Genomic DNA, 15,425 nt, shown 5'->3' on the forward strand with positions numbered 1-15,425 from the left:
GCTCTTAAGAGCGCCCTCTACGTGCAAGGTTAGGCTCGCCGCAATTCCACGCGCGTTTCCCAAAAATGCACTTAACATGAACGCGCTAGAACGCGTTCTACGTGCTACTTAAGCGTCGCTGTCCATTCGCGAAGTGCTGAAATATAACCTTATATGGAATCGTATTCTGAACGTTTAACCTAATAATCGTCATTTGTTGTGGATTAGAAATCAAGACAAGTCTATATGGATATAAAGCACCTATACAGACTGACAAAATGGCTGAACAAAAACAAAAAAACAAGAGAAGATACCTTTCAAAAAGATAAAATGAATGTGCTTTTAGAGGAGATAGAGGGAAACAAAGATTTTATTTTTAACAGATTTAAAGGACACCGTACAAATAAGGAAAAACAAAACATCTGGAAGGACGTTGTCACATTGCAAACTATCTGCAACCCTGTTCAAAGATCAGGGAAGGAGGTCCGCAAGAAATGCCCAATACATGGCTGGTTTTCGTGCACGTCAGCAAGTCATTGACAGATTTTTTTTTAATTCATCCCTATTTTGCCCGGTCTTTAAAGCATATTTCCCAGATTAGGCATACTTATTTTATGATTTTTTGTTTTTTTTGTTCATTCGTTTAATTAAGATGTATTTCTATTTTTTTCTTCGCTTTTTAATTCATTCATTTATTCATTTAAACAAAACAGGAGTACAACAAAGTGTACAATAAAGTACAATCAAAACCTTATATTATACTTACGTTGCAGTGTAATCTGTTAAATCAAGATAAAAGTGTAATCTGACGGTTGTCCTGCAGGTGAGCTCATAACTCTGTCTTCTTACGATGCACTTGGGGATTTAAGATTACTCCAGAGCACTCGTAGTTCTACGAAGATTTTCAAGTGCTACTTAAGTTACGATGCTTTTGGGAAACAGACCATAATATTAAGATCAGTCGTACGATCGTTTTTACGATCAATTTAGGTTTACGATGCTTTTGGGAAACGCAGCCCTGAACGCTAACCCCTAACCTAACAGTCTGCTAACACCGTGTCCTAACTACACGCGACGCCGCGACGCGCGATAAAAGGTATCTTCTTTTCCATGTTAATCAGAATTTTTTTCCTAACCAGCCGCGACGGCGACACGTGACGCGCGCGATGATTCAATTTTAGAAACAGTTTCTATTTTTGGAACAACAAACACAAAGTGTGGGAATGATAATCTCGGTACTGTTTATGTGCTTTATTTAATGTTAAAATCATGCAATGTGACTTTGAATATCATTTAGTGCTCCCAGCTTTGTAGCTGTAAAAGCAACAATGGATAATTCACCTCAGATCTTGAAATTAAACAAATGGAAACAAGAACGTTAAAACTGTGAACAAACAAGTGTATTCTTTGACAAAGATTGTTTTAGTAACTCAGTAGCCTATGTATTTTAATAATGTTTAAATGGTGTAATATTTGTGAATTTGATTATGTAGCCTACTTATCCATTTTCTTGCGAGTGCCGTCAAGATGAATCTCTGGCCCTGTCCCAAATGGCGCACTTCATGGGGACTTTCGGTCTCGTGGACTTAAATTGCGCGTGCTCGCCGAGTCTACGAGTCCGTAGGCCGTCCCATTTAGCATTTTAACGCTCTGAAGTGTGCTCAGCAGTACCCTTGAAGCGGTCTTCCGCGAAGCCCGCATAGATGCAGGCTTCACGCACTTTAACTACCCAGGAATCCTTTGCGAAAGGCCAATCAGACAACGGATGGGAGGAGATTTCGCTCACGGACAATTGTTAACATGGCTGAGAAGAAAATATTTAAGTGTAATTATCATTACGGTTTTTATGACAAGTTTATACAAACATTATGATCATCGACCAGTGGTTGATGTCTCAAACATAGGCTAATAATAGCAAGCTGAATAATACGATCGCATTATGATTCATTAAATAAATAGAACAGAATGTCAGGGCTTTACTGAGTCATATGTAAACACAACAACAATAGGCAGCATATTTCCCCGAACCTGTAGCTCCTGTCCATAACAACAATCAGACCGTCTTCCTGTTTCCGGCGTGACGATCGAGTCTGTCCCAAAAATACCTCTCAATGCGCCCTCGCGGACTCGCGCTAAGGGCCCTATAGGTCTGCACTACATGACGTCACCGAAGTGTGGACTCTGAGGAAGTCCACAAGTCCGGAGTGTGCCATTTGGGACAGGGCCTCTGGTGCTGTGCACTTGCCGCGAGACTCCGCCCACACACTGTTCTGATTGGGTGTGGGTTTTGATTGATGTTGACGCATCTCGCAGTCGCGTCGCATCTAGTGTGGACACACAAATTATTTGTCGCTGGAATCTTATCGCATCGCGTCTGGTTAGGACACGGTGTAATACTCTAATGAGAGTTAGTTGACATGTAGTTGCAAAGTTGTCAGTTGAGTGTCTAAAGTGGACCATCGAAATAAAGTGCAACCCTGACCTAAAGTCCTCAGCCTTTATAGCGGCTATTTATGAAACATATTATAGAAGCATATGAGACTGCTGACTGCCGACTCGCAAAAGCTAGCCAGAGTTATTTCAAGCTTGAATTTCCATGGAAAGAAAATCCCTTACTACGGAATTCACATGAGTATTAGGAGGCATGATAAATTGCATTACTTATTAATTACACTAAATGAACATGTTAAATTGATAAGCCTATTTTTATCTTTTGCTCTCCCTTTCTGTGACCCTATCCATACAGCCCATCAGTTGAGAACCACTGTGGTGCACAGCAGAAAAGTGTTTCAGCCTGAGGATTTGATAGAGCCAGTCAGTGTGATCTACAATTGCTGTGCTTTGTGTCAAATTACAATTACAAGGTAAAATTAGGCCAGATATCTTCCCCATCAAAAATGTCATGCATTTTTGGTTAGATTTTTAAAAGCTTTCCAAAATGATGAGAGATTAAACTAGAGCCAGGCCAATTTGACAAAAACACAGGATTTTTTTTTTATAAATAATAACACACATAAATGAGTACTCCCGCTCATTTAATGTCAAAACTAAATACGTGATGACCTGTTACAACACAGAGCTCCAAAGAAGTGATCAAATAAATGATGTAGCAACCCCAAGCAGGAGTTGGAAGACTAGGCAATAATTGAAGGTGATGGAAAACATGAATATGTACATTGATTTCCAACAGCTGGTACTGGTAAAGGGCAAAGAATGTAGTCATGCAGCATAATGCATCTAGAAAAAAGAATGCTTTGTAAAATAAAGCTCCATAATTTAAGTACATAATTACTGAACGCAATTTCAGTTCCTTCTCGTCCCATGATAAACACAGGGCTGATAATAGTGACTCACAAGAATGTCATTGTGAGTGTTGTTTTGTGTCAAAAGGCTTAGTTTCTGTAAGGCAACTAAAGATGACAGAACTCTGCTGGGATTGTTAGCTATGAATTAGGTTTAATTGAGGGAGACCATCAAGAGAAAATTATAGAGCCAATTTAAAAGCACTCAAGGGTTGTAAAATTGAACGAACTACTATGGCGGTCAAAGGATGGACTTGTTTACAAGTTTTCAATTGTCAATGTATAAAACAATGTAGCAGAACAGATTGTCCTATGAGCACATGCACTACTAGTCACTGTGCCACGGCTCTAACCACTCCAGCATGAAGAAATAGTTCACTTAAAACCAGTGAGTCATAGTTATATATATATTTATTGGTTGGTTGGTTCAGGTGTTGTGATGTCTAGTAGTATAGTAGTATGACTTTCCATATTAAGGGAGAGATCATGTGATTGAATCCTGTTGTTTATCTTATAAAGTTAATATACTCTCTTGCTGCGTCCCAATGTGCATACTATGCCCTAAATAGTATTGACAATTACTAATGTCACATACTATTTAGGATGGATAGTATGCACATTGGGACACAGCTTCTGACTTGATTGATCTGACCTCTAACATCCCTCTTTCATTTTTGGCTCCTTGCTTGCAGATTAGGAGATTTTCTCATGATCAGATGCTGCTCGGTTACCTGCCACGATAAGACATATTTAATTCTCAGTGAACAGCCTCAGTCCTTTACTGTTGTTGTGAACCACCACTGATTTACGTTCATACTTTTCACTAATAGTGACTATCATTCTGTGCAGTGTTGATCATATGGGGTGTGTGGACTGTTTACAGGATAAATCTTTGGAGGGGTCCAAAAGCCCCCCATCAATTCTAGCACTATACCCACAATGCTAAATGTTGCCATTATTTACTCTTTCTAAACATGTATGCTGTTATTTTTTTCTGTAGAACATGCAAGGGGAATCATTTGAAGTCTTTTATTTTCTTAACTCTTTCCCCGCCACGGAAATTTTCGTTATTTGTGAGACAACGCTTCCCAGCGATTGATGGAAATTTCCAGCTTTCCGTGTTTTCATTGTTATGTGGTAGGGGGCGCTATAAGGTATCTTCTGAAAGAGTACTGAATCTTCTGATCAAACCACATGCGAAGAAGAAGCAGAAACAAGCAATAGCATATGTAAGCAGATGCATGTGTAAAATAACGCGATCACCAACAGAATATAAATCAAAACTGCCTAATGTTACCGAATGCAATGTCGAGGTATAGGACTGTGCAACCTTAGGGGGTGTTAATGGACTTGATCTACTCCATCAATGTTTTGATCATCGTTCTAAATCCGAACTGGATGTAGTCTTTGACAAACACGATTTTCTCAGCTTTTGCTTAAAATGTTGCTTTACTATTAAACATTCCCACATTCAAGTGTTGATAAAAAAGGAATGCATGAAGCTAGAAAAAAAGTTTTTTTATTTATTTAAAAGCATGTGTGTCTGTTCTTTGATATATATTGAATATTCAGATATTCATACAAGAAAATAAGATTCTGGGGGCCATGAAACATTTATGAAATTATCATAAATGCTGGGTGGCAACTTTAAAAAAAAAAAACGCTGGCAGGGAAAGAGTCAAACACAGGGAACAGTCATAGTGGCAATGTCTGTCAAGCTCCAAAAATAGCAAAACCAAAAAAGGTGTTCATGTCACTAAAGCTTCAGAATATTTGGAATATAGTGTCAGATGGACTGCATTTATGCTCATTTCATGAAGAGAATTGCATGTCCTTTTTACAGCTTGACAGGCTATTATTGTATGAAAAAAATCTGAATTAAGATTCTCATTTGGGGAAAACCAATAACAACATGCATGTTTGAAATGACCTGGTGAATAAAAAAAAAAGAATTTTTGTTTTTAGGTGAACTATGCTACTACTCGTGCAAATATATGTGAGCATTTCAAAGTAACGACAGGGCAAAGAGAAGAAAGAATTATACGGGCAGTCATGCTCTTAAAAAAGTTTACCTCTGACTCCCCGGTGCAGAGAATGCGTTTTTTTAATGGTAGGTCATACCTCGCACTCTCTGGAGCCCGAGATGGTGCAGGTGCACGCCCCGTTAACCAAAGAGTCCATCGTCTCTGCATTGGCATGGTTGTAGCTTAGGTAATACTCTTGCAGTTGTGAGTTGATGTTATGTTCAGGCTCTCGAGTCTTTTTCCTGCGCTTGCGTCGGATGGAGTGCTGCTGGAGTTGCCTCATGCTGTTAGGGTATCGTCGCCACGAGACGTAAATCACTAATAGGATTAATGAGACTGAGAGAAATAGGGCAACGCTGCCAGCGACTATCTTGTGGAAGGTCATATGTTCAAACTCAGGTTCAGGGGTGAAGGGTAGGGTGCTAGGCGTCACTGATAGAGGTGGTAGGAATTCTTTGTCAGACTGAACAGGGAATACAACTTTTGGGGTGAGTCTTTGTATGTGAGTAACTTGGGAAAGCTGTCTAGTTGTGGTGCGTGGGGTTGTAGTGGTGGTTGTGGGTGGCTTTGTCACATAAAGAGTTGTCATAGCAGTAGTCAAAAGAAGTGTTAATTCCGTGGTCGGTTCCACAGTAAATATCTCCTCGCACACAGAGTTGTTCCTCACTGCCTCCATGACTCTTTCTCCCTGAAGAGATTTGGGAGTGCTGCAAATAATGCTGGCATCTCTAGTTCCCCTGAAGTTTCTCAGCCAAGACACCAGAGGGCAGATACTAGAGCTACAGTCCCATATGTTTCCTGCCAGGTTGATAGTGCTAATGGAGATCCATGATGAAACCACTTCCTGGGACACATTACTGATCTTGTTAGACTCCAGATTGAGAGTATGCAAATTGGGCAAACACCTAAAAATAGCAGGATCCAAAATTTGAATCTCGTTGCCTGATAGATCCAATTTTTGTAAAGTGTGCCAAGTCCAAGGCGAACCTTGGACGACAGTCCGTATGCGATTCCATTGCAGATAAAGAGCCTGTAGATTTAAGAGGCGTGGAAATAGGAAAAAGTTAATCCTGGAAAACTGATTGTGTTCAAGGTGAAGTTCTGTCAGCCTGAGCAGTCCCAGAAAGGTTGTACGAGTGATAGTCCGTAGGCGATTGTAACCCAAATCTAGAAACTCCAGGCTCCGACATTCCATGAACGTACGGACAGGGATGCTTTTGATGTTGTTTGATCGCAGGTGAAGATTCTGAAGCTTGCGAAGTCCATGGAAATGCCCTGGTATCAAGTCCTGCAGCTGATTGTAGGACAGGTCAAGGTTGCGCAGGTTTGGGACAGTCTCAAAGGTGCCATTTTGCAACTGCACAATCTTGTTAGAGCTTAAGATTAGTTCCTTTAGCCGACGAAGTCCCTGGAAGGCCAGTCTATCCACTACGCTGATGGAATTGTGGTCCAGGTAGAGCCAGACCAGCTGGTTGAGGTGAGCAAACTGGTAAGGTAGCAACAACAGGATGCTGTTGTACCGCAGGGATAAACCCTGGCACCCTAGAGAGATGTTCTCCGGGACGTCTTGAAAGGCGCCAGACTCGCAGTAAACAATCTTGCCTTCGCAGCGGCAACTCACAGGGCACATCCGCTCCCCCTTGCTGAGCAGCAGGAGAACAGAAGCATGGAGAAGAAAACACGACAGGCGCCCTTCCCAGAGTAAGGGCCCTGCAGAGAGACACAGACAGAACACAGACAGACAACATTTGAGGTCAGTTTTAGTATTCACCCAAGAGATCACAGGTTTGCAGGTGACTGAGTACATGTGTGCGCAGCACATCCATTATGCACGCCCTCACCTTCATCATCAAGGAAAACGATTCATGACTGTGATGGATGGGGGACATCCTGCAGAGTGTGGCGAGTGTTTGCAAGCTATTAAGACATAATGCATGACATCTAAAAAACACACTGGGGACCCTCTAATTGAATACGAGGATTCGAGTGGATTTATCCATCATTTAGCGCTACACCTTTTAATGTACCCTGGTTTCAGACAAAATGGAAGTGAGTGGGAAGCGAAGAGAGCGTTTTAAATGAATGGAAATCAATGAGCTCCACTTATCAGAGCGGAGCTAATCAGCATACGTCTAACATATGCACAGAGCAGTCCGTCATTGCTTGTACACCCCCTCAAAAGATTTAACTAATGTTTAAAAATAGAGATCAAAAATAGCATGCCTTCACAATCTATGTAGCTCAAAGCAGCCAAACACTGAATGCATCTTATGCGCCATGCTAAATTAAGAGTGAGAGAAAGGCAACACCAGGGTCATCCGTCTCAAAGTTTGTTTGTATCATTAGCAAGGAACACATGACAAATAAGATTCCTGCTGTTCTGCTGCTTTGCGCTGATGCTTTAACAAGAAGAGATGTGCAACAGTAATGGGGCATACCAAACGGTTTACACAGTAATCAATTTTATATAATAGTGTCCTATTGGGGCAGTAAATATGTTTCGTTCTGTGGCTAAAGGCCAGTCACCCATCTCCTGCTGACTAGTTACTGGAACAGAGATATGGTATTGAGAGCACATCACTTCCCTTAGCAGCAGAGATCATTAGCGACATGGTCTTAATGGATAAAGACCCCATAAGAATGTGGTAATTCTTCCAACAGGAGACCGAACAACCAAGTAGGCTGGCTTATATAGCTGCCTCAGAAGACAACATTTTTAAAATAATTATATGACCCATTAATACTGCACGTTCTTATAATTGGGGGCAAAATATTCGATGAGAGCTGCACTCTCAATGAGATATGGATAGGTTTTTCTCGAGGGTATTTCATGAGCAACTCAGTGGATTTGGAACATTTTCTCTTGCTTGTTATTAAATTGGTACAAAAGGAAAAAACTTCAACTAAAAAAAAAAAGACTGCATGTGAACCTCTGCAATCAATCTCCAGGTCTGGCTGTTAAAGAAATCAATGAGCAAATTAAACCTTTGAGAGTCATTAGAGGCTAAAGATTTGCAGAGCTGATTCGCTTAAGGTTTTCCTCTCACTTAACTGTTTAAAATCAAGAGCAGATAAGGCTGTTTTTAAAAGCATAGCCACCCAATGTGTTCTTCATGGAGGGAGAGTTTTATCGAAGCTGTAGTGTGTGTTCCTGACTGTCCACATGCTACATTCTTTGTATTTGTATATTTTACTTATAAATGGATCTGCTTACTTCCTCAATACACAATCCAGGCTGTAAAAATGAAAATTATGCCATCATTTACTCACCCTGAAGTTGTTCCAAACCTGTATGAATTTCTTTCTTCTGCTGAACACAAAAGAAGATATTTTGAAGAGTGTCGATAACAGTTGATGACCCCCCTCCCCCTCCCCTGACGTCTATAGTATGGAAAAAAACAAACAAACAAACAAAAAAAAAAAACGATGGAAGTCAATGGGGCCCATCAACTGTTTGGTTACTGACATTCTTCAAAAAATCTTCTTTTGTGTTCAGGAGAAGAAAAAAATTAATATACATACAGGTTTGGAACAACTTGAGGGTGCTCAAATGATTTTCGGTGAACTATTCCTTTAACGAGCATGATTCCTTAAAATAAAAGTCTGTGTTTGTAAACCTTTTTCAAAATGTAAATAGCTTTGCTTCCTTTTGGCTTGCGGTTTCCTGTTTCATTCTGAAATTCATCACATTACTTTTTGGTAAAATTGTGTTCTTTCATCTTGTCTCTTGTTGTTGCTCCCTGTCTCTTACCTCACTCAATGTCTCACTATGAAGGCCATAGTTCTGATCTGATGGATGCACAAGATGACGTTAATAGTTTAATGTAGAACTGTGAACTTTTCACATGTGTCGACACCACTTTTTAACAGACCTCTTTTTTGGGAGCCCAAGGAAAACTAATTGAGATTCAAGGACACTCATGTTCATGATTATATGGTTCAGAAGGCCATTAACAGGGCTTTCGACATCAGGACGGGGAGAGAGGGTGAGAGAACGAGAGAACGAGAGCTGCCATCTCCTTTGGCAAAAAAGACAAGTTGATATTTCAAATGAATCCTACACTGTTCCATTACCCTGACATGGAGAGTAATACACGGGCCAGACTCAGCAGGAGATGATTAAGAAGCAAGATGAATGCAGTGAGGGTTTGAGAAATAATGTTGCAGGGTAACAAAACAAATAAAGCAAATGTGTCAAACAAGCCACATTTATCCATGTCTTCAGGTACACAAGAGTACACATCTTTGGTGCTAGCAGAGACTGCCGTCTTTTTATCCAACCACCAACACCGCCAGAAATGCAGCAGATGGAGAAAGGTCAAGAGTTACTCTATAGTACGTGTTGTGTTTAAACTATGGCTATAAACTATAAACTATTTAATGAATTTAACTTGAATTAATGCATTATCATTTAGGAGATTTCCTCAGCTTATATTGATTTATGCAATCAACTTGAAAATTAATTAAACGCCGTATAATGCAATTAATTCAATTAACATTATTAATAAATTGACAGCCCAGGTTTAAACTTTGAAGGATGTTGCTTGATGTCATGCTTTGTGCTAGATTAACTTTCACTCAAGCTTCAATTCCCAGTGCACAGAATGAGCCACCAACACTTTCCAATTGAGCTCTAGGTTTCCTTTTTTTTTCAGACTCTCAGTCCACAGGGACTGCCTTTCCCAATGGACTGCCCCTGCAACGAGTTTGCAGTGCTTTTTATAATGTTTTTCCTCTCCGTCCTCAGTTTAATGTTCAAGGGAGTAGCTAATCCTAATTTGAGTCTATTTTGTGTCATCCGATCATAATCTGATTGGAATACAAGCCTTGTCAAGAGCCATAGGGGAGAACTAAACCTTGCCAGAGAAAAAGGTGAAAACATAATGTGGTTCTGAGAACTTCATTATTTTTGTCAATGGCGAGGCTGAAATTAACAAGCATTCAACCTCATCTGTTCTCTATGCAGTTGCTAGCTCAACTGGTGCTAGAAACGTCAAGGTTAAGGGTTCAAATCCCAGGTAGAACATACAGTACATGTCGAATGTAAGGTAAATTATTCCCCCAACATAAAACCTTATTGACAAGCCATTTGTTTCCGTAGTGTGTGTATTTAAAAAATATATATATTTAGTGAAACAGGATATCCTATGCCACTAAAAAATGGGACTGATTAAAATGAATCATCAGAATTGATTGGATAGTTTAAAGTGGGCGTTTCATAGCTGAATGGAGTTTGCAGTGGGATGTGGAGGACTACTCCCCTCCTGAAACACTCACTTTTGAGGAGGCTTTTGAGGACTGGAATGTGGAGGCGTGGAGGTCAAGTTTACTCTACAGAGCATCTCTGTTTATCCCAGTGGAAAAAAAAACTGCTGTTTCAAATCCATCATTATTAGGCAGCATTACCTAAAACAGTAACTTAAAACTAATGTATGCTTAACAAATTGACTATATGTTAGCATTATAGCCAAAAAGCCTAACCCTAATCATGGATGAATACTTTATTATATTAAAACTAATAATATTAAAAACAGGAAAGTATTCAATAAAGCATGTTTTAAGTGGATTGTGGCTGCATGTACAGACTGGCAAAAATAAGCAGTCGTGGCTATTTTAATACTATATTAAAGGTAGTTGTGTGTGCATGACTGGAATTTTAGAATATTCCTAATGTGCTTGGACTTGTGCCATATGGACAAAGCCCCTCTTTGCCCTGGAGTCCTTAAGATAATGCATTTTGTTAATAATATTAAATTAGATTAATCTTGATAGAGCATGCAGTTATCAGATGGTGTTTTCTCATAGTTATTCTGGCATACATTAAGTGTTTGCTCAAATTAACATATCTGTGGTTTGAAAATGCATTTTTCATGTCAACATACTTAATTTAACACTGAAGCTCTGAGATTTAAATGGTCCCAGTGATAATGAGTATTTGCCAAGTAAATTCTTCATTTAACATTATAGGATGATCTTCAAATCCACACATATGCCAAGTAGGGGATTCTCTGGTTTTCAGGTGTAGTTCTGTAGGAGAACTTCACATGCTCCTCTCACAGATGGCTGGAGTTCTTTCTGCATTTAGTTCAACTTAAAGGGTTAGTTCACCCAAAAATGAAAATTCTCTCATCATTTATGTCGTTCCAAACCTGAAAGACTTTTGTTCATCTTGGAAAAACAAATTAAGATATTTCATTGAAATCTGAGTGATTTCTGTCCCTCCATTGACAGTCCACACAAGTACAACATTGAAGCTTCAAAAAGTTCATAAAGAGATTGTAAAACTAATCCATATGAACAAACACATCAACAAACACATCAGATATGGTAAGCTCAAGCATGCTTGCTTGCTTGATGTGCAAGAACCAATGAGGTTCATTCTCGTGTTACGCAGCACGTTTGAGCTTCAGTAACAACCAATGAGGTTCATTCTTGTGTTACGCAGCACGTTTGAGCTTCTGCAAGACCCAATGAGGTTTATTCTTGTGTTACGCAGCACGTTTGAGCTTCCGCAAGAACCAATGAGGTTCATTCTCGTGTTACGCAGCACGTTTGAGCTTCTGCAAGAACCAATGAGGTTCACTCTCCTGCGTCAATCAAGTACGGTTGAGCTTCTGTTCATGTTTGATGATCAATATTTATATGTGAATTAAAGCCTAAATTAAATCAGTTCATCACATAAAGCAATCGAGTTTCTTCAGAAAATTACCATTCAATTCATATGGATTAGTTTTATGATCTCTTTATGAACTTGGTTGTATGAACTGTCAATGGAAGGATAGAAATCTCAGATTTCCATTCAAATATCTTAATTTGAGTTTCTAAGATGAAGGAAAGCCTTACTGTTTTGGAACGACATGATGGTGAGTAATTCATGGATTTTTAAATTTTAAATTTTAAATTTAATAGCAGGTTTAGCTCAAGCTGATCAAATTGGCTATATAAATTGGTTTTACGCAGGTTTTTATATATAATTAAACATATAGATTATCCAAATGATTAAAGAATGTTATATAAAGTTCAAAACCTTATCAAAATTCCCATATGTAACCCCTTCGGTTCATCTTGCTCCGCTTTGAGCAGGATTCGGCATTGGAGATGGGCGCGCTAACAAAAGCTGCGGTCTTTAGCGTCAGTCGCTAGTGCGCCTCTTGAGGCCAGGGGAGTGAGGTTTACTCACACAGCTCTAACAAGCTGGCCTCCGTTACACATACTTGGAATAATTTGTGGAACTAATATAAATTTCGTATGTTAGAGTGTTGAGTGAGGCATCAATGCATCTGGGGACGAGCAGAACGTAGTTCTGTTTAGTAAGTGATCTATATTGATGATCAAAGTCTGAGTAGCGTAACGTGCTCCAGGACATGCTCCTATTTATACCTTATTCAGTAAAGAATCAGCAGCGTTCACAGATGGAGGCGCTCTCTAATGCACATCCTTAATTGATTGTAACATGGCCACTGATTCAAATGATGATTGAGGTAATTTGGGATTTCAGTGTAAAGCACAAGGAAATTTACCATTATGAAGCCTAGCAACTGCTGAGTGCCGCACAGAATGCAAATTACAAAGACAAGGTCTATCATGTTCCACTGGACTGCCAGCAACAGACCAATTACAACACTGTAAAAAGCTCAGACCTATCATAAAACATTTCTAAGCTTTTAATAGGGTGTGCCAAAAGCAACGTTGTGATCATTCTTTTTTTAAAATTATTATTATGCTTGCTTGCATCTTTAAAATAACTATGACACTATGGATAATTATCATCTTTTTAGGTTACAATGTATATGAATTTAAAATAAAGCATGTCACCTTTCTGCATTCAGATCAGTTTAAATAGTCCTGTAGTATGACAAATGGTTATGTTCATTAAAAAAATAAAAATAAATAAAAACTATTGATAGCAAAAATGAGACATTTTTTCAACAATGTTGATAAACTAAATGTAGCAACTGCAACATCTACTGCCGCACTCGTTACTGTGGGCAACACAGTTCTCAGTAAAGAAAAGAAAGTATTTGTTTTCTGTTGATCAATGTTCATTAAAAATTAGAAAAATACAACATTGAAGAAAAAGGCTATATCAGAAACAAGAAAAAGATATGCTTTTGTTCATAAATTCATAAAATTTCGCATGATTAAGCTAGCTCTGTACAAAGTCTCACATGTAAAAGTCCAGAAGCATTCACGCTTTTACATTTTAGCACCACAATTCACTATATAAATTACAAGGCGTTTGCGTTAATGCATGTGGTCTAGTGATGAATGCCCAGGAAGGTGGAAAAGAACATGACTGAAATCGGGAATGGAGAAATTGATTGGCCATCAAAATGCAGGCAAAACACACGCACAAATCCATAATCAATAAACGCGTCCAAAAACACACAATTATCTAATTTGCACCAGATGATTCAAGTTCAATGATTTGCATGCGCCTCGAATATGAGAGGCTGTTTGTCATTACGCACTTAAATGCGAGAGCACGGTCATTTAGCAAACCAACAGAAATGTTTATTTGCTTTATGTTCTTACCCATGGCACTGGTTCTGCTCCAGTTGCGCGTTTATAAGGCGATTCACTCCAGAAATCTCTCTGCGCTTTTTGGTGAAGCTGAAGTGCAACTAAATGAAAGCGTCAGTTTATTGAGCGCAGTTGCGCGCGAGTCAAATTGACAATCATAACTACCAAAAAACCGAGTTAATACCTCAGGTTACTGATTCCCACGAACATTAAATTGCATAAAATCACGAACGTGATGGTTAAAGCGAAAAAACAAAACGAAGGGAAGTTTCATCAGGCGATAAAAGGCATCACGATCCATACTGTAGATGTGAAGGGTTGCGGAATGCTGGAATCTTTCGAGTGCGCGCAGCTTCAGCACCAGTGAGTCCGAGGGACGTGTTGCATCCACCGGTTGTTGCGCTGCGAGCGATTCAGCAGCGTCGCGGATGGACAGCAGCGATCACACGTCACGCGTCTGGGGGTGGCTGTGGTTTACTGGTTCAATGATTGAAGATCTGTGCTGCTAGCGGATAGGCTGCATGTTCTCAACTCAACTCAAACAAGTGTTGATTCATTAATCTCTACTCTTTACTTGCAGGCACTTTAAAGGATCTACGTTCTCATGTGTCTGTCTTATCCCATGTTGTGTTATAACCGGGTGAAATATTATTAGTTTAAATAAATATTCATTTCAATTTCATCATAACAGTTGTATTTTAACAGAGGGGTTCATTTCACTTGATGTCACAACTTAGATTTGAGTATGTTGATTTTGAACATGCCACTAGCACGCATGAGAAAATCGGGCAATTTATTAATAAATATTCAAAAAAAAAAAAATCTTCATTTTCCTCTTTCTCTAATCAAACACTCGTTCTTGAGAATATTTCAGTTGATATGATAGTTATATATTTTTCCTCTGGACATAATATCACTTTCCATCCTGTCAGTCTTCTGTAAAATCCAGTTCAACAGATATATCTATGGAAGCCCATTTTTGCCACATAAGTAAAATAAAAATACAAAATCATGCTGTTGTAAATCATAATTATTGAAAGTCGAAATGATGACTGAATCATATGACATGAAAATTGAAATTGACATAACAGTCATAATTATGTAGATACGAAGTCGAAATCATGGCTTAAAAAGTCATAATGTTAACTTTTTAATCTCATAATTATGGTTTAGCATGTCATCATAATTTCATCTGTTTCATGTTATTTTGACACGAGTTTTAAGGCATAATTTCTACTTTTCATCAAAAAAATATAACTTTTTTGCATGTCATCTGAATGTTCATCTCAAAAATATGACTTAGTATGTCAAATTTTTTACTTTTAATGCAATAATTATGATTTACCAAGGCACAATTACCCCCGCGTAATGGGCTTCCATATAGATCAGTATTAGCAATGAATTCGATTTTTCATCCATGTTGTTTTGTTGTTTGGTTTTAATTGTTTGTTTTTTCCCCTTTATTTTTATTCTCTTACTCCATTTAGCTTGAGTCAAAAGCAACTAAACAACTAGCCAACCGTGATTTGACCATTTGACAAACTGATTATTTGAAAAGAGGGACAAGGTCTTAGATGATTCCTGACTTCTTGTTTCA

At 38.8% G+C, this 15,425-nt stretch overlaps 1 protein-coding gene across 2 annotated transcripts in view; it reads right to left on the minus strand.

Annotated features, from left to right (window-relative positions):
* Nucleotides 1-14,286, minus strand: part of lrrtm4l2 (leucine rich repeat transmembrane neuronal 4 like 2) — a 28,519-nt gene extending 14,233 nt beyond the window's left edge. Inside the window, exons 1-2 of one of the 2 annotated variants that reach the window (XM_056236647.1) lie at nt 13,841-14,286; nt 5,403-7,015 (exon numbers count right to left, since the gene is read on the minus strand). In XM_056236647.1, coding sequence (XP_056092622.1) covers nt 5,403-7,015; nt 13,841-13,844 — 1,617 coding nt within the window. In that variant the 5' untranslated portion in view covers nt 13,845-14,286. Of the gene's footprint in view, nt 1-5,353; nt 7,016-13,840 lie in introns of both variants that reach the window. The other variant, XM_056236646.1, reaches the window with a different exon arrangement.
* Nucleotides 14,287-15,425: the final 1,139 nt, after the last annotated feature.

The sequence above is a fragment of the Rhinichthys klamathensis genome, unplaced genomic scaffold (assembly GCF_029890125.1).
Source record: "Rhinichthys klamathensis goyatoka isolate OS25496 unplaced genomic scaffold, OSU_Roscu_1.1 h1tg000459l_1, whole genome shotgun sequence".
Classification (NCBI taxonomy): domain Eukaryota; kingdom Metazoa; phylum Chordata; class Actinopteri; order Cypriniformes; family Leuciscidae; genus Rhinichthys; species Rhinichthys klamathensis.